This window comes from Strix aluco, chromosome 1, assembly GCF_031877795.1.
Source record: "Strix aluco isolate bStrAlu1 chromosome 1, bStrAlu1.hap1, whole genome shotgun sequence".
NCBI lineage: Eukaryota > Metazoa > Chordata > Aves > Strigiformes > Strigidae > Strix > Strix aluco.
The window spans coordinates 65954943-65979875 of record NC_133931.1 but is presented as its reverse complement, the minus strand read 5'-3'; the positions used below and the strand labels follow the sequence as shown (position 1 = coordinate 65979875).

The 24933-nt window shown below is 43.4% G+C and overlaps 1 protein-coding gene and 1 long non-coding RNA gene across 4 annotated transcripts in view; one reads left to right on the top strand and one right to left on the bottom strand.

Annotated features, from left to right (window-relative positions):
- The window catches only part of RIPOR2 (RHO family interacting cell polarization regulator 2), a 69267-nt gene extending 46729 nt beyond the window's left edge, over positions 1 to 22538 (top strand). The window contains exons 10-22 of one of the 3 annotated variants that reach the window (XM_074823382.1): positions 624 to 749; positions 2027 to 2175; positions 3189 to 3318; positions 5366 to 6055; positions 9043 to 9113; positions 10496 to 10664; positions 12116 to 12251; positions 13177 to 13338; positions 14341 to 14499; positions 15535 to 15737; positions 17246 to 17329; positions 19370 to 19460; positions 20891 to 22538. In XM_074823382.1, the coding sequence (XP_074679483.1) occupies positions 624 to 749; positions 2027 to 2175; positions 3189 to 3318; positions 5366 to 6055; positions 9043 to 9113; positions 10496 to 10664; positions 12116 to 12251; positions 13177 to 13338; positions 14341 to 14499; positions 15535 to 15737; positions 17246 to 17329; positions 19370 to 19460; positions 20891 to 20991 (2271 nt within the window). In that variant the 3' untranslated portion in view covers positions 20992 to 22538. Of the gene's footprint in view, positions 1 to 623; positions 750 to 2026; positions 2176 to 3188; positions 3319 to 5365; positions 6056 to 8499; positions 8685 to 9042; positions 9114 to 10495; positions 10665 to 12115; positions 12252 to 13176; positions 13339 to 14340; positions 14500 to 15534; positions 15738 to 17245; positions 17330 to 19369; positions 19461 to 20890 lie in introns of those variants that run through there. The other 2 variants (XM_074823373.1, XR_012623171.1) reach the window with 2 other exon arrangements.
- LOC141923080 (uncharacterized) lies at positions 13259 to 19363 on the bottom strand. Its single transcript, XR_012623180.1, has 3 exons — positions 19051 to 19363; positions 15982 to 16104; positions 13259 to 13348 (listed from the first exon to the last, which is right to left on the bottom strand). It is a non-coding gene; the product is annotated as an uncharacterized LOC141923080 (long non-coding RNA).
- Positions 22539 to 24933: the final 2395 nt, after the last annotated feature.

Here is a 24933-nt window from a genome sequence, read left to right as displayed (position 1 = left end):
TCCCATGCCTGCAAGCAGCAGGTGCTTCCTCTGCAGGGCTGGTTAGTTGGTGCAGGTCTCTCCCAGCCACCTGCAGCCCCAAACGGGCTTACTGCTCTTAATGCTTCAAACTGTGTTACTGCACTGTGGGTCTCATTCATTTCCATCACGAGCCAGCCAAACTCTCGCATCTGGGGAGGCCTCTGATTGGGAAGGCCAAAAGCTCACCTACCCTCTCCCCTGCCTGGTAAAGCTGCAGATCCAGCAAGCTGTAGATTTTAGGGGGGAGCCACAGGGGCTTTCATCTTGCCCTCCCAAATCTCTCTCCCCCTCCTCCCTGCCACTGCTTTTCTGCCTGTAAATAAAGTTAAAACTGCTGCAGTTTCTTTGTTATGAGTCATCTAGTTACCTGAGGGTGAAAGCTGAGGCGATGGGTACATTATCGAAAGGCCGATTAGGAGAGCTGAGAGGCAGAGATCCTGCAGGATAGACCTTTTCCTTCTGGCTCGATAGGAAGCAGAAGGGCAGCACCTACGCCGCTCACTTTTCTAACCGACTTTAGACCCTTTCTCTAATTCTGTTTCTGATATTTGTGCATCATGGAGCAGATTTCTCAAGAAAATATGAGGATTTTTCTTTTTCAGATTTTCATGCGTTACGGTCGCCAGCGGTGGAAACTGAAAGGCAAAATAGAAGTGAATGGCAAGCAAAGCTGGGATGGAGAAGAAATGGTTTTCCTCCCTCTCATTGTTGGACTGATCTCCATTAAGGTACACATGCTAACTCCTTTGCCTGCATGCAGGGCAGGTGTCAAGAAGCTGTCTTCTCATGCACCATCAGCAAAAATGCAGCAGCAGATCATTAAACTCTCTAGAAATGAGGCATCATTAGTATTTCCAACACACCTACTAGAACAAAGTGCTATAGTATTGTCCAATCTAGATGCTACAAGACTGTAGGCAGTTTGGGAGTCCTGTGGGAGAGGTGGTACTAACTCTCCCCAGGCTGGTGTCATAGCCATACTAACGCAAACCTTGCTTCACATTGCTCTCCAGCAACTCAGATTATTTGCACCAAAGCAAGGGAACACTAGAAATCTGTTTGCTAACAGTATTCAGGAAAACAACAGTAATGAAAAACCCCAAGTCAAAAAATTCCACTATTGATGAGCTTTTTAATACTGCTCAGATAAGAGAGCAGCATCTGCTGATCTGGAGGAACACATAGGGCTCTCATCTGAACACACACAGGACCAGCTGAGCATAAGCTGGAACAGTCCTGAGGTCCAGTCCCATCACCCTGCTCAGAACAACAGTGCTACACTGTGAAGAAGCAGCGCTGTGAGGTTTCTGCTCACAGTGAGATGGGGGTGCGTAGAAAAAACACTCTGACTTTTTGGCAGCTTCCTAGAGCACAACAGTTCCCAAAATTTCTTAATGAAAGTCCCTCTGGCTCCATGCCCTGGGAGTTCCCCAGGGAAAGAACATCTTTCACAACTCCTAGCAACCAGCAGCAACTTTTCCTCCTAAACCAGAGTTGTTCCACCACTGCTCCATCCCCTCATTGCCCCAGAGTTACAGGAGTCACATACATAGAATAGGTCTCCCTTGGGAATTACTAAGTAGGCCAGCTACATCAGGAGATTGCGTGACATGAAAAGTGTCAATTGCTGAAGGAATATTAGACAGGAGAACATCCAATATGCTTTCCCTGTTCGTACTTTTCCCTTGGGCTCTGCTTATGGTCACTGCAAAAGACCAAATACAAGGTCTGATAGCCCCTTGCTCTGAGCCAGTATGGTTGCTCTCTTCTGACACCCATGAAAACATAAATAAAACATAAAAGCATGACCATATGCAACTATGCATTTATTAAAAAAATAATAAAACTGAATTTTCCCTGAAGTTAAGAAGATGCAACAAACACATTCATATTTTAGAAGCCTTTAAAGGAAGGGGTCCAGGCCAGAAAATCAAAACCATTGCCTTGTAATTAAGGATTACAATGCCTTGTGTGGTCCCAGATACCCTGTTCTTGTCTCTTACAGGTCACAGAAGTTAAGGGACTTGCTACTCACATCCTTGTGGGAAGTGTTACCTGTGAAACAAAGGACCTCTTTGCAGCTCGGCCTCAGGTGGTTGCAGTAGACATTAATGACCTTGGCACAATAAAGCTGAACCTTGAAATCATCTGGTAGTAAGTAGAGCTGGTTGGTCAGTCGGTCGGTCAAGCAGCTATGAAAATTCAGTTAAAGAGATATGTCCATCCGTGTGGTCTCTTCTCTCCATTTTGCTTGCTGCTGAGGCAGATGGGGAAGGAATTGCAGCCCAAGTTTGCGTGATGAGGAATAGTTCATGGTCAGCCACAGGTTCCCTGTGTTACGTGTGGCAAATGGGGTTGTGCCTAGTTTCAGCTGCTGAATTAGGTTTGGTAAGTACTGACATAGTAATGAGAGATCATAGAGTTACCTAAGCAATAGTATTCCCCAAGCTCAAAAAAGGGACATAACCGAGTGCTCATATATTCATTAAATTTTTTTCATATTAGTGTAAAGTTTAGTGGAGTTGCCTTGGATTTATGCTAGCATAGCCAAGTTCAGAAGTTGGCCCATTTTTAAAAGCTGGCTTTTAAGGGTTTTTTACACCATGGGGGTGGCAGGAGATTTCCTAGCATTGTCTGCCTGCATCAGTCAGCTTAGGTAAGCTTATGGTGTTATGATTCAAACCCAATTCTCCCTGCGCTTTAATGAAATAGGTAAATGTCATTTCTAAAGAAGCATTGATGCATTTAACTTTTACAGTCATATATGCTGTTTCTTGTAATGCAATAAACATGAAGCCAGCAATAACAGCTACTGGTTTCCTTTATAATGCAACAGTTCTATTAATAGTTGAGCACCTTTCTCATTAGTATGTGTGACACTTGGCAACTCCAATCCAAGAATACTTTTCATGTGAGAAGAATAACATCAGACTACGCTACATAAATGATTTCTGAGAGTAGAACACTTTTATCAGGACCAAAAACCACACTTCTGAGCCTGCTGTCTAATTAGCATTTTCTTTTAAACACTTCTGTTAAAAAACTTGCTACCTCTGAGTTTTGGTGTGCTAATAAACCACCTTTTCAAAAATCCTTTCCATGGACCTGAAATTCGTTCTCACTCAGCCTAACAACTTTTTTTTTTTTCTGTGCTTGTGTGTCTGTAGCCCCTTTGATGTGGAAGACTTGACCCCATCCACAGGAAATGTGAGCAAGGCATCTGCTCTCCAGAGGAGAATGTCCATGTACAGCCAAGGCACTCCCGAAACGCCAACCTTCAAGGACCACTCATTCTTTGTAAGCTCTGTTCAGCTTCACGTTTATGTAATGAGAAGCCCTAGAGCAGTTCGAACACTGAAAATGCTTCATTGCTTTACATGTCTAAGCTTTTTTTCCCTGGTTCTAGCAGGTTACCCTTACAAATACTTACAAAGCAAGTGCATTCCTAGCTGCTAATCCTAAGAGAAGGTGACTATGATCCTGGCATCTTTGAAACTATGTGGCCAATTATTACATACCTATTCTTCTTTCCTGACTGCTATAATACTTGAATAATCTTTATAAAATGTGTCTTCATTTTGTAACAGTAGTTAAACAACCATTATAGCACTAGTATTTTTAATGTATCCCGTGTTAAAATTTGCCCCTGTGCTGAAGATATTCACAGGGTGCCGCTACATTTTGCATGAATCAGATTCTGAATGCTTAATCAGGACTGTGTATAAACTGAATATGCCATCTGTACAGATATGAATTTTACAAGTGCTGCATCCCATGCCTGTAATTTAGTACTCTGCTACAAAGCATTCATTTAAATTGCCCTTCCTCACACCCTCTTTGCTTTAACTGTTGAAGAAATGGCTGCATCCCCTGCAAGACAGGCCAAAGTTGGCAATCTTAGATGCTCTACAAGACACTTTCTTTGACAAGCTTCGTCGCAGTCGCTCTTTTAGTGACCTGCCATCGCTCAGGCTAAGCCCAAAAGCAGGGCTAGAGCTTTATGTGAGTCCTGGTTTTCATTTGGTGAAGGATTTTTTCAGTCCCCGTGTGGCATCTCCATTCCCACGCATGCTTCATGTGTTGCTCTCTGTTGCAACTCATTTTGCTGACTGATTAGAGGGGAGAACATGACTGTGAGCCCATGCTGCTTGCATTAAATCAAAATTCCTCTTGGTTTCTACAGGGATAATGATCAGAAACCAACTATCTGTGGGCAGAGAGCAGGGCAGGAATACAAGCTAACATGATATTCTTAAAAATCGCCTGGTACACTGATTGATGTTATACATTTGCCTAGTAACATGACTTTTAGATGCTAAAAGCATACCCTTGTCGAGGGAGAGAAGAAATGAACCTTTGAGTATAATTATGTTTAGGGGAAAAAAGCTGCTAATAGTGCTGGGAAAAAAAGATGCAAGTTTTGGATACTTTAACCCTGTACGCCTTACCAGCATGTGAATGCCTACAGTTCTTTCCAGCAAATTGTCAGCAAAATAGTAGTTGCTTTTCATCTGTGCTGTGCATGTCTGTGAGTTGGCCACATAACAAAGCAAGATTTATAGGTCAGACAGGCATATCATGACTCCTGTAGTGTTTTTTCCCATAGGTCAGTCAGAGAGATGAACATATGTATATGCTGTGATCATTTTTGAGTTCGTATATGCTGGTTTTGCTTCCTAAATGATCAATGTCCTAGTCAATACATCACCACACAATTCTTCTGTTTCATTTCAGCAGAAACTGATGTTGAACAGGACTCCTGTATAAATCATGTTCAATAATTATTAGAGATATCCATGCCACATGCAGAACTTGCTTTCAAGAGAAAAGAAATAACAGAGTAATATCACCATTAAAATGCCATGACACTAGAGAAACTTCTGGAGCAAACTGTATTAAATTTTAGGATTGCTTCTTTATAAGTCAGAAAATAAATACAACAGAAGTCTATTATAGTTAGGAAAATGCAGACAAGGTGGCTTAAGTACTACCCCATTAAAAAGAGACATGCCACAGGGAACTAGAGCAGTGCACTGGAAATGCAGTCTAAGGGAATCCCGTAGGACAAGCAGAATTCAGGTCTCTGTTCTGGGACTCACTTCCCAGACCTCTCTGCTTACCAGAGAGATGCTGAAACCCATGTTTTCCAGCAGTTTTTCTGCTGAAAACAGGAGCCATGCCAGATGAAAGCAGAAGTTGGATTTGAAATATTTTTCCCATCTCTCAAATCTTGAATGCTTCTTTAATCTTTTTCCTTGCATTTTTCTTTCCTGGGCACGTACTGTATTTTTTTCTCTTTCCAGCGCTGCATGAAAAACATTTTCTCTCTTTATTATCTTTTTAGTCAAATTTGCCAGATGACGTCTTTGAAAATGGAACGGCAACCACCGAGAAGCGGCCTCTTTCTTTCACTTTTGGCGACCTGCCTTACGAAGACCGTGTGCCCCCTGCCAACTTAGCAGAGTCCTCTTCTGCTCACATCAGCTCCAGCCCTGACATCACTGCAACTCCCACCCAGCACCGAGCTCTCAAGTCCTCCAAGAGCTCAAGCCTGGACTGTAGCAGCAGTGACTCCCGCAGAGACTCTGTCGCTGAGGCGAAGGACCTGCCGTCCCAGGGAGAGGAAGCAGTGGTTGAGAACAAGACCACCCCAAGGGCAGCTCCTGAAGTTTGCCAAAAAATATCTGATGCTGGGAGCGGTCATGTCTTCATAGAAACAAGCGTCCCAGTGTCTCTCCTGCAGGACACGGATGAAGGTTCAGAGCTCAAGCCTGTGGAGCTGGATACCTACGAGGGCAACATCACGAAGCAGCTGGTAAAAAGGCTTACTTCAGCAGAGGCACCCATGACCCCAGAGAGGCTGCCGTGTGAGGGATCAATTAGTGGGGAGTCGGAAGGATATAAGTCTTATCTCGATGGAAGCATTGAAGAAGCCTTGCAAGGGCTTCTCTTAGCTCTTGAGCCACATAAAGAGCAGTATAAAGAGTTTCAGGACCTGGACCAAGAAGTGATGCATCTAGATGACATTCTAAAAGTGAGTACCTTTTCAGAAAATACTACCCTAAACAAAATCTGAGTGGGTAGAATCTCCTCCCCTTCCTCGCAGACATCGAAGTAGGGTTTTTGGAGATAAGTAAAATTCTTCAGTAGCAGCAGATGTGCTCCTGTTTGGAGAGTCTTTGCACAATGTTGCATTTTTAAACTTTTGTCGGTCATGTGCTTACCACAGCCTTGTATCCTCAAGCAATGAATCCTTTAATCTGCTCAAAACCTGGGGCAAGGAGAAGAAGGTGCAGTGACAGAGGGGTAATTAAATTATACCCTTCTCTGAAGAAACCACTTGTGAACCCATTGCTTGTGCCATACTGGAGATCAGATTATAGCCAACCTTCTGCCTTTGAAATCTGCAGGTCACATCCTCAGTGGGTGTACTTTATCATACTTCCCCTGAACCCTGTGGAGTTGTGCAAAACTACACCAGCTGAGGATCAAGGCCTTGTAGCCATAGAAGCTGAATTTTCTAAATTGCCGAAGGGATTTAGAAGCACAGGTCTCACTGAAAGTTGCCATCCCCACATCGCCTAGCTTCTTCCAAGCTTTTTCCTTTTTCCCCCATCCATTTTTAAAATGAGAGGCATCCTGTCATTACACCAGGATGGACAGAAAATATTGAAAATTAGAAAGAAAAGGGTTTCGCATGTGTGTTGTTAAACGTTTACTGCTGATCACTGTGACTTGTATCTCCCCCATGAATAACTCATGACACATTACTGTGCAAAGAGTATTATATGGGAAATAATAATTTCAAATGCTTCATATTCATATGCAAGTTGGTCTGCTAGTCATTTAAGCCTCATTATTCAAAAACATGGCTGAGGAGGAAGGAGGGAAGCATTTATCCTTCAGCATTATCTTTTTATGAAGAAACTTTGTTAGCATCCTTGTTTCCATTGGTGTTTGCAGCTGCATGGTACTTCCCCAAGTTAAGTGCTTTTCTGACAGCCTGTAGCTCCTGTTTCTTGCACTATTTCCCGAGGAGGTTCAAGCAGGCAAGGCTACCATTACTACTATTTTTTAACTTTGTGGCTGCTCTGCAGCTTGTACAAAGAGGTCAACTATGCAAACAGCAGAGGGACGATGGAGACTGTTTACACTCCTTTTATCAGAAGTTACAAAGGGACAGACATGGGATGGGAGGGAGAGAGGACGGACATGTGCAGAAAGGATTCAAGCAAACTTGAGAAGGACGCGTATTCCAGATCTGCTTATGTCTGCATGTTGCCTGAAAGAAATGGTAGCTAAAACCATCAGTGCTGCAGAGGAAGCGGGATACAGCACCCACCTGTGTCACAGATGTGTTGGGAAGTGTGTTTGATCAGCTAATGACTGTACGGTCAGTTTAAGGAGTCAAGCATCGTAAGTGCCAACATATGACCATTATAGCATTAATATTGTGCGCAAACAAATTGGAAACAGAACTCCAAGCCCCCTCAGCTCTAGAGGAGCTGGTGCTGAGTCTGAACTCAGAGGCCAATGCATTTCTTTCTACAAGCTGAGACTAAGTCCTGGTTCCTGCCTGGGACTGGAAGATACGGCTTGTGTAATGGCACCACTGGCTCCTGGTTGTTTCTGATCAAATAATCACATAGTGCTAAAGGTGTTGAAGTCATTGCACAAACCAACGGAGGTGATCCCTCAGGTTACATCTGATCCTGCAAGATGACCCTGGAAGCAACTTTGTGGGCATGTCCTGGATGAATCACCGCATGGGACCAGGGCCTTTGATACTTCTACAGCAACAGCAAGGTTTCCGTCGCATTTCTTCCCAGCAGTGAGATGGGAAGGCTCCCCCCTCTCTAGCACTGTTAATTTCTGAGTTACAATACTGCCTTTCTCTGTCACCTAAGAATCTGATGCCTGATTGGCTTTTCAATGATAAGCCATGTGGCTTCAAAGGCCATAAAGTCCTCTCATCCCATGAACAAATCTGCAGATATGGGACCAGATGAATTACTGGCTAAGGTCCATTGGAGTTACATCTGGAATAAATCTGATAGTGCCATTGGTATGTATAAATCAGCTTCTGTAGCTAGAACTGAAATTATGGAATGTGCCTTCCCTTTCAACTTCCAGTGCGTTAATTGCCATCTCTCCTTTTGGAGGACGCCGAAATCTGTCACTTGGATTCAAGATGTACTTCTTGTTTCTATAAAACACATCAAATTTTGCCTTTGAGGGTTTTCCTCTGGGGAAGAGAGGGGGTAGGATGGGGAGGAGGAATGGAAGGGTTTTTCCAGTTCTCAGGCTTTGATTGTGTATGCTATGAATATGAAGATTTGAAATGAAAGACCCAATAAAATGAAGTTTTAAAAATAAAATGAAGAATTTGAAAGTTTTAAGCTTTATCCTTTTTTTTTTTCTTTTCTTTCAGTAGTAGCTAATATATGGGGTTTTCATTGGTTCATTCTGCCTTTGCAGTGCAAGCCAGCAGTAAGCCGAAGCAGGTCCTCCAGTTTAAGTCTAACAGTTGAAAGTGCTTTAGAAAGCTTTGATTTCCTGAACACCTCTGACTTTGATGATGAGGATGGTGGTGGTGTGGAGGTTTGTAATGGTGGAGGAGGTGCAGACTCAGTATTTTCAGATACTGAGATTGAGAAGAATAGGTAAGTTTGTAGTAACTGCCAGCTGTGCTTATGCCAAACCGATAGCCTAGCTCTTTGTCGCTAACAGGGGATCCCGGTGCACACATTATTCAAGGAAGACTGACTAATCCTTGATGAGTTTATAGGGTTAGAGGGTTCCCTGTGGCTGCTGCATACAAAATCTTTAGCTTCCAGGATAATTTTTTTCCTGTTCAAATATATGCAATCTGTCCTCCAAAGGAGAAGGGTAAATTAAATTAAGCTGACATCAATACTGGCAGAGCCTCTTCCTTGACATAGGTTTGGACCTGGTTTTCCTTGGATGTAATTACTAATTCCTCTGTGGTTTTTCCCCCCTCCCTTTGTCTTTTCTCTCTAGCCGAATGAGTCTTTGCAGTGGATTAAGCTTGTCAGTAACAGTAACACAGGGCCAGATTTAAGCAGCATGGTGTAGGTTTCCTTTGGAATGTAAGAGTGATGACTGGTACTCTGTTCATGGCCCTGCGTGTTATTTGCCCTTCTTTCATCACTTTTGGTCTTTCTGAGGAAAAAAAAACAACAAAAAAGCTGTGGTGTTTGTGCCGTGGTCTGCCATTGTCTTGTGACCTTAAGATGCTGTGTTTCAATCATTAGATCCTAAAAAGCATGTTTGCATCCTCAGAGCTGACATGATGCCCAGCAGGCACAGAAGTGGCACTAGAGCTGGGGAAAAAAGAAAATAACATGGTTCCCTCGCACCCCACGCTTTCCAACCAGCTATACTTCTTGCGGCTTATCATGGCCTGTTTTTTGAGTACAATTTTGAGTACAAACAAGTAACTACCATGCAGTTCCCATAATCTCACTGCATATCCCCTTTCCAGAATAAGACTTGGTGGGAAGAAAAATCTGGAAAAGTGTGTTGCTTGCTAAATTGGCACTCTGAGTTCGGTTCAGTCTGCGCTGATTTAAGGATCTGGCTTTAACCAGGCACTTCAGCATAAATTTAATTTAAGCAACAAAAACTTAAGTTAGTTATAAGCTAATTTAGAAGTCAATTAAAATATTTTAAGTGAAAGTAGAAGTTAAAATTTCATTTTTTCCCCTCTGGCTCTTCCCCGGACAGTGTAGATTCCCGCTTCCATTTTTAGATTTGTAAGTGTGTGATTCAGTGTAAAGATTGCAAGTGTTGAAACTTCTTAACTTGCAGCCAAATATGCTTGCAATCTTGGGACTGACCTCAGGCTTTGCATTTAAACATAGGGAGGATCATTTGGACAAGAAGACAATGTTGGAAATAATGATTTAAAACACAGTAAGACTAGCTTTACGCTGTTACAGAGAACGATTGGCAAAGTAAACTGTACCTGTTGTGCCTAAAACAGCATATGAAAACATCATGTCTCTTAATCCAGCAGTGGTTTTCCCTTCCTTCTGCAATGAGCCCTAAATTTGGCAGCAGGAAGACACGGAAAGCACATGGCTGTTCTTAGCAGCTTGGTGCTTGGGATGGCACAAATTGTAATGGTGCTTAATCCAGAGCAATTGGGGAGATGATTCACCAACAGATGGGAGAAAACTGTCACTGCCAAGCAACAGTAACTGCGGGTTAAAAAGACTTGCTGTTGAGGGCATTGCATCGCTCAAGGTGAACCAGTCAGGGGACAGAGACCTGTTCCCTCGGTGGGCACTGCTCCTTTGCGATATGATGTGTTCATCGCGAGGTTTCTGGCTGCTTTCAGCTCTTCTGCCGTGCTCATTGCTCATTGCCCTGAGTGAGCGTGTGCGTGTGTGTGTGTGCGTCTGCCGTGGCAGTGGTCGGCCCTGCATTGACCTCCCTCCTCCCTCCCCAGTTACAGGACGGAGCACCCAGAAGCCAGAGGCCACCTGAGCGAAGCTCTCACCGAGGACACCGGTGTGGGCACCAGTGTGGCTGGCAGCCCTCTGCCCCTCACCACAGGGAACGACAGCCTCGATATAACCGTAGTTAAGCACTTGCAGTATTGCACACAGCTCATTCAGGTACCGGGCGTAGCTCATTTAGGGCATATATTTTAAAATCTTCCCTGCAGGCACTGGTGTGCTCGCACCATGGGGTACAAGCAGGCTGGCAAGGGCAGCGCTGCTCGTGGGAGCACAGGGCTGAGACAGCCGCCATGCTGGGGTGGAGATGACACCAGAAAAGCCTCCATCATTTCCATCCTGGCCTGTCTCAGAGCAGGCCTGACATGCAAACTATGGGGCACTGTGCAGGTGCCACCCAGCAGGACTGACGGGCAGCACAGCCGATGACAACGGCAGCCCCTGCTCTGGGTTACAAATGTCCACTGGCTTCACCAGGAGGTCCTCAATGAGATCTGTCCCCAGTTAAGGCAGCCCATGTCTTCAGAGGTAAAACAGAAGCCCATGGCCCCACTGTTTAACCGAGCCCCAGACAAGGCTGTTGTTCACAAGCAGAAACAAATGTCTGCATGTGAGCTGGACAGATTGTCTGCAACACACACAGTGAAAGCAGTGTGTGACAGCTCCCCTAGGACGTTGAAATTGTCTGTTGGTGCTCACAACTAACTGACACAATCTTTTAGAGGGTTTTTTTCAGACCCCAAGCACAGAAAATGTGATTTTAAACCTCCAGCAAGTGAGGGCATTAGGGTTTCCCTGACAAATCAAAACATACTGCAGCTTCCCCTTTGCAATTACTTGATTCTTCCATCTTAGATGTAATTAGCTTTATTTTCCCAAAGACCCAGTGAAGCAATGTAGAGTGATCCTGATTCCGGCACCCTTAGTGCTGAGCTGGACGCTCTGCTGGCTCACAAGTATGAGAAAAAGGAAGGGTTTTGACTTGTACAAGAGTAAACAGTAAATATGCATTTGGGGAGGCAAGCTTGAACTATGTCCACACACTGAGCAGGTTTGATATGAACAATATTTACGTGGACTGCTGAAGAAAATGCAGATGTCAGCAGCAGGGAGTATTAGGAAGGCGAAAGCACCAAATTAATAAAGGCTCCTGGGTAGTTGATCAGAGCTGAAACAGCGTGGAGAAAGAGCAGTCTGTGGTCTGCCTCCAGGCAAGTATGTCCTGAAAATCCACAGCCTATGTCACACAAAAGTCAGACTAATATTCTTTTCTGACTTTAAGGCTTATGATGATGGATTCCTTTAGCTTTGCACAGTGTATAAATCAGAAATTACTTATGCAAAAGGCTGCTTGGATACTCAAGTGCCTATATCTGGATGTAGATGTTAAAGATATAAGCAACAATGCCTATCAACCAAGACCATAAAATATGCCAGAGACAAAAAACTTTTGAAGCTAAGGAGATCCTATGGTTCCCAGCAATGAATTTGCCATTGTACTTCTTCAAGAGCCACATGTTTCGGAGGGTTTTGTTGTCTTCTGAGGTTGTTTTTTTTGTTGTTGTTGTTCAATGACTCCTTTTCTTCCCTTCCCATATTGTCTTCACCAGCAAATTGTGTTCTCCAGTAAAACACCATTTGTAGCAAGAGACCTGCTGGATAAGCTGTCCAGGCAGATCCTCGTGATGGAGAATATCGCAGAGATCACCACTGAAAACTTGGGAAACATCACCTCCCTTACTGATGGTAAGAGACAAGTTAGGGGGTTTCCTTCTGAAAAGGGTTTGTTTGGGCACGCATGCCTGCTGAAATAATCACTGTGCAGAGCTCGCCGTCACTGCAGGAGATGCCACTGTAGTAAGGTCAACGTAAGTTACCAGTAGATGGAGCAGTCATCAGAGTTGGTCAGGGGCCTTATTCTATCTTCAGCACTGGCATCCAGAAATAGGCAAGTGAGAAGAGAAGGGACTTATCCTGCTTGCTGTGCAGAAGATGTACGGAGGTCATTGCTGCGGTGAGGTGGGGATGCTGGCACCTCTGAAGAGCCAAACTCTTCCTCCACCTCTCTTTCCTGAAGAAAGGCAGGATCTGCCTTATGCTATGAGAGGCATTATACAACTCCTTGAATATTTTATCTGTTTTATTTTTAGTCATCTCTATGGAGAATTATTTATTTATTTTTCTTGTTATTGCATCTATTTTAATACCTTTCACAAACACGTAGTTACCCACCCTCATGAGCACTCTGACAGGATAGGTAAATACAACATGGTGTATTTATTTACTCTGTTTATTGGACTATTGAGTGACTGACTTCCTACCCAAGGCCACAGAGCAGTTCTGGGACACAGACCAGTCTTGTGCAGACCATTTTCAGTATTCCCTTAGTATTTTGTGGTATTTAGAAGGATGAGACATCAGTGCTCAGAACTGGATCAGGGGCAAATTTTCTCACATCCTACCGTGGGAAATGGAAAAAACATGTTACAAACTTGGGATGAGCACATGATCACGCTCTGTGAAGGTAACGGCACAGGACGACCCACCAAACAGTAACTGTCCATCAGTGGGCTGGGGTGAAATTTCCTCCACTCCTACCATCTTTTCTCTTCTGGAAGTCAATGCTTCCAGCACAGCTTTGTTTCATCATTCATTTTGTCTTCTCCTCCAGCAATTCCGGAGTTCCACAAGAAGCTGTCGCTGCTGGCTTTCTGGATGAAGTGTACTGGCCCTTCAGGAGTGTATCACACATCTGCGGACAAGATGATGAAGCAGCTGGATATGAATTTTGCTACAACTGTGAATGAGGAGTGTCCAGGATTTGCAGAAACAGGTACCAACTGCTGCAAAAAAAATGTGTCAGTCATCAAAATGGAGAAGAGTTGTGTAGTGGGCTTTACTCAACCTTCATTGCTTTGTTTTCCAACCCCTTGGAAGTCTGTTTGGCCATGGCTCCAAGATCTCATTTGAAAACTAATGCTACAACTCTTGAAACAGTTTTGGTCCAGAATCATCAGATCAGAATAGGAGAAAAAGGTGAGGTCAGCAGACAAGAAAATACTGTTTTAAGGTTTGTGAGCTAATTGGAAAGTAAGTCTATTCCCAAATACAGGTTTGTAAGTGATTCAGTGAAGTAGGAATCCTTGCTCTTAATTTTATGTGTCTGTATAAAGTCCATGCCCTATTACAGTTCACTGGTATGAAATTAATATGCATCCGAGTCTATCTGAATATATAGGTTCCTATTTGGCATGAGATGTACCACATTGACTAGCTGTCCCTGGGCTAGAAGGGGGGATGTAGGATGACTTGCTCATGTGTGGGCACCTGCACTGCAGATGCCTACACAGGGCAGTGTTTTCCTTCCCGCTGCATGCTACAGCTCTCACCGACGGTGCCTCAGACTAGCTTTCTGCATGCCACATGCTCACACAGGAACATAAAAACAAGCAAAGCCAAATCCTGCTTCTGCGTGTATCTCCCCTACTTCAGTGGCATTGCAGAGATGTAACTGGCAGTACGTGTGGATATGTGTTTAGTGATTCAGGATATCAATTGGGTAGAAAGGATGCTGTACTGATCGGATAGGAAGCTGCACTAGCCATCCATAAACTGGCAGAGATTCAGCCTTACAAAGGTATGCTCTGGTGATGAGAGCTAGACAGGGAGAAGGTCTGTCTAGCTTCTAACCTAACCACAGCTGAGGTTAGAAATGTTGGGAAATACCTGGCTTTGCAAATACGGTTCTTTCTTTCTGACTTTGAAGTGGACTGCGGCATTTTGCCAGCAGCTTTTGCTCTCGCTAACATGTCCCTTTGTCTGTGGCTGCATGCAGTCTTCAGAATCCTGGTGTCTCAGATCCTGGACCGAACGGAGCCTGTCCTCTACTCCAGCATGTCCTCCGAGATCATTACCATCTTTCAGTATTACAATTATTTTGCCAGCCACAGTGTTAATGACCTTGGAAGCTATTTGCTGCAGCTCGCAAAAGAAGGTAGGGTACATAAATTCTGGTGGATAATGGGGGAGTACATTGGTGTCCTTCTGAGCTCAGCATGAAACATTTCAGCCCTGAGGCTGATTTTACAAAAGAAAGGGTGAAAGGAGACAAAAGAAGTGCCTTGGATACTAAGTCTGAATGCACCTGAACAGTTGTACATATCAAGGGAAGGGAGCTGATGCAGGTACACCCTTCGTCATTTCTATTTACATGTTTGAATGGGAGAAAACTATGATGGAAGAGTTAGTTTTTAGGAAATAGCTGATGGTGGTGGGCTGAGCCCAAGGTCTCGGAAGTTTTCTGTGCCTGCAGCTTGGGTAACATTCCAGTCTTTCACCATCCTTTATGGAGAGACCTTCTGAAGTGCTGAGCAATTCTCAGGAGCCAAGGGATCACAGCACCTCAGTGTTTGGCATGCTCTGCCACCGAGAGCCAGAGAGAGAAGCAGACGCTCCACAGAGCATGCTGGACTGCAATCCCTGGCAAGCCAAGTTTTCTTCTCTATTTGAGAGGGAGCTTGAGGAACCTTGCCTAGTTTTCATTTTTATTTGGGTATACTGGGGAGCTTTTGCTCAAAAACTCGGAAGGAAAAAGGCATTTCAGCCCTGGCTCTTCATGGTAGACATCAATATGCCTAGGAAAAGCTCTCACAAAGACGCTCTGGAAGTCAATATACTGACAAGGATATTGGGTTTCATTTGCTACAGGGAGGATTTACATCTTCCAGCAGAAAGTGAAGATTTGACAGATAGGCCCTTAGCTCTGGGTAGGCGTTAAGTGCTGCAGTGTCCCATCTAGCCCATCTAACTCATCTCTTCCTTTGGAAGAATGTCTGAGAAACCAGACCAACTTAAAGCCCAGATATTTCCCCATGCAGACACACTGCAATGCTGCAATTGTTCAGATGGGGATTTTTTTCATGTCCTTTCTGTGTATAGTATAAATTGAGAATTGCTAGCGGGGAATGCAGCAATCTGAAATACTGAGATGGTAAAGTAAGTAACAAGGACCTTTCTCTTGCACTTCTAGCCTCTGTGGTTCAGGTGCTGCAGTCAGTGAAAGATGGAAAACTGCAGCAAAATGTGGCCAAAATAAACTCCAATAACCTTCCACCACAGCAAGAAGTTTTGAGAGCTTTGGCTTTACTTCTCAATGAAAACAAAAATGAAGTCAGTGAGACTGTGGCATCACTTCTGACAGCTACCGCAGAAAACAGGCACTTCAGGGAGAAGGTAAGTGGCAGAAAATCACCTATTGCATAAGAGACCTGTGTCATCGTGACATTTTTTCTGCCTGTGTGTCTCAAATGTCTACACATATAAAATAATTTCTCCAAGCTTGATTTAAACTGATCCAGAGAGGTTTCCTGTCTTAATTTTTCTGCAAATATGGAGGTCTGTTTTTGTCATTATGCCAGTCTGCTTCTACCTGTCATTACACTAAACAGGTACTGACTAAAACTCTGCAAATACTTACTGAGTGCTGTGCTCTCCAGCTATCTTCCACACTTCAGCATTTCTGATGGCCTGTCAGACTTGGCTTCAGTCCAAGGCTTCAAGGCAACAGTCCCCAGCATCACCAACACGCAAAGATGTAGATCTGAAATTTTAATTTTTTTTCCCAAAGGAGGCAGACATCTATGGGACCTCCCACCATTTCTGGAGGGGACGGACTGCCTTGGGCAAACACAACTCAGCTGTGAGATCTAAGATTCAAGTCTATTGCAGATACCGAAGGCAACAAGCAGGGCCAGATTAAACAGAGAAATTAAAGAGAAGGGAGGAGAGGAATAAGAAGAAATGGGGGATTGGCTTCTACTCTTTCATGCCAGACATTTCACTACTATCCTTCTTCTTCCCTGTCAGGAGAGAGTGAAAGAAAAGGCAGTTGGAAGAGGAAGAGAGGTGGAAGGAGGGCAGAGGGAGGAGAAAAAGGAGCTTGCTCTTTGCTGCTCTTCTCTGTCATCGAGTCCCCTCTTTGCTTGCCCTCCCATTTCATCTTCCATTTTTGCAGCTTCTTGGTATCTCATACTATCCTTCTCCATCCCCAGCTTCATGGAGGCAGCATCTCAGAGAAACTATAACCTTCTTCTGGAACAGGCGTGTGTAGCTGATAGCTGGTTCACTGCCTGCAGGAAGGACCACAGGGCACCTTGTGTGAGGCCATTATGCAGCCTTACGCTGCAGATGAGTTCATTGCACAGACAACTGCCACTGAGATTTGCTGCTCGCACTGCTTTTGTTTGCTCAGCAGTAGCTACTAATTACCAAGCAGTAAACTGGTCTAGCAGCTCATGCTGACCTTGTAATAGTTATTTTCAGTCCCCCTGGGGTCCATCTTAGCCTGTTCATTACTATCCCTACATTAGAGAGACCATCTCGGGGGTCAACTCTTGAGCTATGTAGACAACAAGGCCCATTTAAGGCTCTTTGGTGATTTATGCAGAAAGGCCCTCAAGGGTGCCAGATCGTGCTTCTCACTTTAACATGAATTTTTCCTCACCTAAAGCTGGCCTGAGACTACTAAGCTATAACTAGTAGCCTGGCCTGGATCTGCTGTAGGGAATTACCCCACCACGTTACCTGTAGCAGGGACTGTGTCTCTCCATCCCATGTGCTCACTGTCAGAGGCAGACTACAGTCCCTCTCCCTTTAGTAGGGTAGAATGCCTCCACGCCCCACCCTTCTGCTCTGCACAGGCACAGACGTTTTCATCACTACTCTTCTTTATTTGTTTTCAGGCCTTGATTTATTACTGTGAAGCACTAACCCAGCCCAACCTCCAGCTGCAGAAAGCAGCTTGCTTGGCTCTAAGATACCTCAAGGTAAGAGACAAGGAATTCACTCTGGCACTTGGTTTTACTTTAAAGAAAGGACATCTGATAGGTACAAACAACAAAATAGAAATTGCAATAGCAGCAGCAGTAGTGGTTTTGGTTTGGATTGATGCACTGCATCCTTTTACAGATACCATGCTGTTTGGGAACAGTTTAGAGGCTTCATTGCAAAACCAGCCAGGCTCCGTGATGATGACAAAGTTTATCTTTTGCATATTATTTTTTCCTCCCTCTCATATTGACTTTAGGAGACTTGCTTCCACATCAGAGAGAAAAAAAAAAAATCATCCATAGAGTACTGACTGAGAGGGAAAAAAAAAAATCCTTTCTCTGGATAAAATTAGCTGCTGTGGATTGCAGCAGCAGAAGAGAAAGGGAGAGATAGGTCACAACTCATTTTGTGACAAATACTGCTACATCTGGGCACTACAGCTTCAGCTAGCATCTGCTACCATTTCTGCACTCCCTTCCGTGATGTGAAGGAAAAATGTACTTTTGTTTTGGCTGTATAGAGACATGGGAAACGGCAGCCGCCCAAGCCTGACTGGTATGGGACACTGGGACAAAAAACGTGTTCCGTGAGACAGACCAGCTGCAGACTGACTATTTCTCCCTCAAAACTGTCCCCTGGAGAAGACAGCTCTAAAATGTAACTTCATCCCAGCCAGAACTGATGCCATCCAATACATAATCCAATATTGTTTAAATATGAAAAAAATGTTTTCCCATAAACAAGATGCTAGCAGGCATCCCTGAGAGGCAATGGTGAGGGGCATTACACCTCTGCTACGTGCAGGGTGCAGTGGGGTTTCTGATCTCTCAAGAAAAGGCAGACTAGGAACCAGTGGTGGGAACTGGAGCTAGACACATTTAACTTGAGCAGTGTGGCTCTGGTGCAACTTGAATAGTGAGAATGGCAATTCCTGGGAAAAAAAACTACTGAGAAGTATCGTCATTTGGGATCTTCAAAGGAAAAGCTGAAGCCGTTCTGGGAGATGTTCTTTCAGAGATGGGAATGCTACAATGGATAGGTGACTGCAGATGAGCTAACTCACTGGCAGTTGCATCCACATCAAACCACGTTGGCCACACAAGGTCCCACTGTGAATCTCTGAGAGGTTTTGCAGATCATGGCAAGCTCTGTGTTGCTGTGGCCCCATCACTCATAAGCATTCAAGCTGTAGTTACCAGTGTGCACCCATCGCAGATTTGCCCTGAGTCAAGCACAGGCAACCATGTTGAGGACGGGGTGGTGAGATTTAGTGGCTCTGGTAGCTAAGCCCTCATTCAGAGCACTGTAGACCAGACCTGTGCCCCTCCGATCAACAGGCCTCATACAAATACTGACTCTGTGGCTCAGCACCTCTTCCACGCATCTTGCCGGGGCAGTACCTGCCTTTCCTTTCACTCATCTCTCTTCTTGTCATGTTAAATAGCCTGCCAGAGACACTATGACAGCTGCTCTCCCCAAAGGCCTGACAGTTTTGTAGCAGAGACCAGGGTTATTCCTTGCTTTCTTCCAAAAATAGCAGAGGCAAGGCAAAAAGGTGGAAACATTGAAGTGACTGGGCTGGCCAGCCATCATGCCCCTGTGGACACAGTTAGGCTGGCAAGAACAGCCTTTTCAGACCCACCAGGTTTGACATGCTTAGTGTGAAACTCGTTCCCTTGAGGCCTGTCTCCTGTTCCTCTCCCTGCCATACGCTTACCTTCGCACTTTTATGGCCTTGTCCCATGGCCCATCACCCAGCCCACAGTCAGAAGCGGCAGACATAGCTGGTCAGCCAGATTTACACCTGTAGCACATAGAGTAGGAAATTTAGAAAGGGTCCACACTGACAGCAGAAAATATGCCCTTCTCCTAAATGCTCCCCCTCAGGGAAACCCCATTCCTTGTATCTCCACCAAGGCCCTTCCCTTGGAGTAGGAAGGGCAATGCAGAGGATGGTCACTATTTTCATGCAAGACTGTGAACTAAAACCACAGTGTACTATGTGGTGCTAATGCTGTTCTTTTTGCACTTCCCAGGCTACTGAGAGTATTAAAATGCTGGTCACGCTCTGTCAGTCTGACAACGAAGATATCAGAAAAGTGGCGTCCGAAACCCTGCTCTCCCTTGGTGAGTTGCCTGTTTTAGAGTGGTATTTCATTTTCTTTTTTAACAGAGCAGGATGTAAGACACTTGAGTTATACAAACACGAGACTCTAAATTGAAACAAAACTTTACCTAGAGACTCGAACCAGTTAGAAAATATATATTCTTAAAAAAAATCAGTATGAAAATCATAAAAAGAGAGAAATTGAATTGTGTGAGTCTGGAAGGGGAAGTAGAAAAGGGAAAATAGCAAAGGAGAAGTTGACCAACAAATAATTTATAATGAATTTGAAAACCAAGCAGCCTCGAGGAGGCAAGAGTGGGCACACTGCCTGCTGCGTCTCATACACCGTCCTCTCGGGGATCCCCTCCTATTACCCCTGCAGTGCCATAGTCACACTCTCAAGTGCCATTAGGACTGCCAAGTGTTCATTTAATCTAAATTATCTTTATACGCTTAGTTGGACAGACCATAGCCTGCAAGTCCTCCTTCACACAGTACCTCAGGCACCTTGCGTTGACCCTCATTTGTCCTTGAGACAACAGATATACCCTGTTCATTAACCTGTAATCTAGCTGCAATAGCAGTGTGTGACATCAAGTGTGGCTGCACAGTTTCAAGGCACCAGTACTTCAGTGGCACAGAAAAATTGTATTTTTCTGGCCTTTAGGCTAGGCATGAATTTCTACTCTGTGGGCGAGAGTCTGTGATTTTAGTTATGCAAAATCTTCAAATATACTTTCATTCACCAGTTCAGCAGGAATTCACTCTGCTGTTGGACGTGTTATTGCTCAGGTTATAAAACAACTAGCCTGGGGACACTTTTGAAAACGCTGGGAGATTGTACTGTCATTCTTCTAGACGACATACAGAGACCATTTTGGTTCCTAATGGCCAATTCAATACACTAAGCTCAGTGCTCTCTTCAGGTGCATATAGATGACAGTATCTAAGAGAAAAGGGTTTAAGAGAGACAAATAGTTAAATTTAGCAAATATACTGCCTCTTCTTTTTCAGTGGTATATAAGTAAAGATGTGGCTAGACTCACTTTGAAGTGCCAGGAAGCAAGCCATGGGTAAACTTTATATTGTCCAAAGTAGAAGTGGATAAACATCATCTGCCTCAAGTATATCACAGCTGCAGCTGAGACCTTGACAAGCACTGTAGGTCATTTAGTAAGACAAGTATACAGACACTGTCATCTAATCATACAAGCCACATCTGCTTCTGTTTTGCTCTAGATAAACCCAGCAAATGACATGAGAAAATTAAAAAAAAATTAATTTGAACATTCAGAGCACACTTAATTTTTCCAAGTAATTTCTGAAGTTGCCTTCAACAAGATAAATGTTACTGGCAGATCAGTACTTTCTAACAGCAGAGAATTAAGTATTTTAAATATTGTAGGGCATTGATATAATATATTATTATGCTTTAACATTTTGCATTCAGGTGAAGATGGGAGACTGGCATACGAACAGCTCGACAAATTTCCCCGGGAATTTGTTAAAGTTGGAAGCCGCCGTGGAACTGAAGCAGCCACGGCTTTTTAGGTGGAAAAGAATCTGCCTACATTTAACAAGCATTAAAGTAGGATGGAGCTGCACTTCAGCATGGGGAGCAGGAGGAAGACTTTGAAGAATTCTGTGATAATGTCTCAAAATGTAGCAATTTACAGACTTCGTCAGGAAAAGCAAAATCTAATATCCAGCTTAAGGGTTTCTATTGGCTCCTCTTTGCAGCTCACAATGGAACAGTTTGGATGCTGAGGAACAATACTTTGACTGATTTATAACAAATAATGTAATTGCAGTTATTCAGCCTCAACAAACTTCTGCGAGTTTTTAGAATTTGGCATCTTCATATATTTTACTATTACATTTACTTCCTTGAAGTTGTCGTGAAAGCTTGAGATGTGCGATATTGTATCTAACAAGGACAAGTAGAAGGCCACCTGAGCAGGACAGCAAAGCAGCTTTCTCTTCAAGGCTAAGCTAAGCATCTGCTGCCATGCAGTGTCCCCAGCAACACTCCAGCAGCAGGGAACACCACTCGGCTTTCTTGGTCTTGTCTCAGTAATGAAATATAGAGCAAGTTTCTTCAAGTTTTGCCTCCAGAAACAGCATGATGTAAACCCTGGGAGGTGTCACTTTGGTGACTCATTCTAAATGCCTCCACTGGTCTTTTATTTCCTTTCTCTTGCCCTCCAGCAACAAGCCATCATTAAGCCAGAGATTTGTGAGGGGGATCAAACAATCACATAGGTTTCTGAAAACTAAATGAAAAGGTGAAGTGCATTTATTTATTCCAAGGAGAAGAACTGAATACAGCTAATGGCACAAGTCCCCAAAGCCATTTGGTCCTCTGAGTTTCAGGCAGGATTGGATTTCATACACTCTAATTAGCAGATCATAGTTTCTATAGAGTGATTTCAATATAAAGAACTAGAAAAAACTAAAGTGGACCTCAGGGGCAAGAATAAACAGAGGGTGAAGTGAATGCATTTCCCCCCCCCCCACCCGCTCACTGCAAGGATGACAGGCAGCAAGTGCTTCAGATTGTTGATTACAAGCCTTAAGTTAAGAGAGGAGGTGAACAGAATTTAACAGAAGAGTGTTCCTGTACTGTGTTCATTATGCATGAAATGCTATTTAGATGTCAATTAAAGTATCCAAATTTGCATAGACTACATAGAAGAGATTGCAAACAATTCGCATCAAAAGGAAGCCTTGTGCGCCAAACACATTGGCAGGCAGGGGTTGTTTTGTTTTGGGTTTTTTACTGTGAATGTTACAACAATGTACATATCTGTATATTTATAAATATATATATTCTTCCTTTAATTAAAAAAGTACATTTTGTACAGTTCAAAATGCTTACTTGTTTACTGAGGGATATAGACTCTTTTTGCAGAAGGTGAAATAACCATGTTATGGTTTTTATACCACACCTATCCCATCAGCTGAATTCTTCCAAGGTGTCCTTTTGTACTGACTTTTTTTTATTATTTTTTTTTTGCTTTTAGTTTCATGGCATTTGTACTCACCGTATTTCCTATCACATTTAAGTTATAATAAAGATTATTTTTAATTACTAAGCACATCAGTCCATATGTATAGTCACTATTTCTATCAGCAGCCTCTCCACTGTGAGGCTCATACAACCATCAAACATCATGCAGGTTAGCTCCCAATATCATAGGTAGCTCTTACATCCATTCTTCACAGCTGGATTTGGGGCAAACTATTAGGGATTTGTTTAATCATATTAAGGGAAAAGGCTTGTAGGGAATATTTGTCTTTTCAAGCCTGGTCACCAGGACAAGACTCTGACAATCTCAAACAGTTTAGCTAAATTATATGAAATTATCAGCTAGATTTCTTAATAGAAATAATTTGTGTTTCATACCATATCAACTTTGTTAAGACTTAGAAGAACATTACTTTCAGATCTTACAAAAACATCTAAATTACAGCAAGTGAGCAATACACGTAGCAAGGACTACTGCCTGAGGGTGGACAGAGAACTGCAACTTCTTGTGCAGGGGGAGAAATGGCACAACACTAGCTTGTGTTTTAATATGCCCAGCTCTTGCATTTTCATCTTTCTGCTGGCCAAGGCAGGGGTAAGTGGCAAACTATTTTAGTAACTGAAATAAACATGCAAACCACAAAAGTAGGAAAAGAAGAGATGAAATTATAGTGAAAACTACTGCTCTTAGTTGTACCTCTATGAGGTGAAACAAAGCACATTTTAAAGAAGCCAGTTTTAAACAAAAATGCTATTGTGGAATTCTGCAAGGGGAGGACTGTGCCCTCTCAGTATTCCTTCTCTGGTTGCTTCAGTGTGTGTGTGCAGGCCCTTGCTCCCATCCCAGAGCATCAGCAAGAGGCATACACTATTTAAAAAGAAGATGAGAATATACTTATATTCCCCTATCTGTCAAAAGCTCCTACCTGTAATACATACCATCTGTCATAAGCTTACTTGTAGACTGTGTATCACAACACGGAACATGATTTTGTTAAAGCAAAAGCTGCAATGTCATCAGGTTGTAGGCACTACATCCTGAACTGTCACTTATGAATGAGATGAGTTTACTTTCAAGCAAGCACTAGTACCCTACATTTCTAGCTACTCCTAGTTTAAGTTCAGAGCAAACCAGCTTTGTGTATTACTCAAGATGCTTATCAAGAAAGGCTCCACAAGGACAAGCAGAAAATATGCTGAAGACGCTCCAGGACTGTTACCAAATTTTCACTGATTACTTCTTCCCTTCTGTGAAGACAGACTTGTCTCAGACAGAAGACACTCCTTTTCCTTTTGCAAACATTCAGGCTTATGGCACAGACCTGGGGAATACAGAACTGTCTGTGGAGCAGAGCGCCAGAGCTGCAGAGAGCACAGGGCTGATCACATACACAGGTACCATGTCAAATGAAGCTTACATCTAATTGTATCTACTTTCATCTCATTGTGGTTTAAATCCACCCTTTGAGAAGTTTGTTAACCTAAAGCTGATCTGCTACTCCATTATAACCATTGAAAACCATGTATACAGCTCATACAAACCAGACAGGAGCAAATCCTGCTCAAAAAAGTGAATGAGGAAATTCACAGGAATTTTAGTGGGAACATTTAGACTAAATTTATTTCCTGTTGTATCTGAGACTGACAAGCTTGAACCTGGGAGGTATAGAGGCTAAATTTCACTTTGAGCATTTTAGATAATAGAACAAAGAATCGCGTTCTAACATGATTCATTACAACATATAAAAAAAGAATCATTTCTGCCCTCAGGGTAACAAACCCTTGAAAAAGTGAACAAACCCTAAATCTTCTGAAACCAGAAGCAAATAAAAAGGAACAAACCATATCCTTGGCTCCTAACTTAACACATTTTAATGCTCGCAGAGCTGACAATGCTGCCGTTTCCTACCACGTTAATGCAAGAGCTCTCCTTTGTGGACTAGGAAACTAGATGCATGGAGGTGAATGTAAGAAGACAGATGCTTACCGACTAGCAAAGAAGGAACCAGCAGGTGGTAATTATAAACCCTCTTTCTTAGGGCTGCAGCAGGTTGACTCAAGCAAATGTAAAGGCCTGGGCCACCCCAGAAAAGTATGTTAGGAAAAAGTTCCTGTACCAAAGTAACTCGGCAGCAGTGCAGATCTAAGAGTTAGGGAGCCCACCAGGAAAAGTGCGCTCAGGAGAGGGGTTTGCCTGGTAGTTTTGTTGGTGGCTTAGTCTTACCTCATGTTTTTCATGAACTATGGTGGTTTTTACTACCCCTGCCATGTTGTTACTGTCTGTGTTTTGCCTGGTAGATACAAACCTGTAGTGCCGTAAGTATAGCAGCAGTGTAAGTTAGCAGCGTGAAACTCTGGGCAGCCTATCGGTAGGACTTCTCCTGTACCCAGTATACCTTCAGAAAAGGTATCTACTATAGCTTTACCCTATGCTGCAGTCTGTTATATACAGACTATTGCTGACT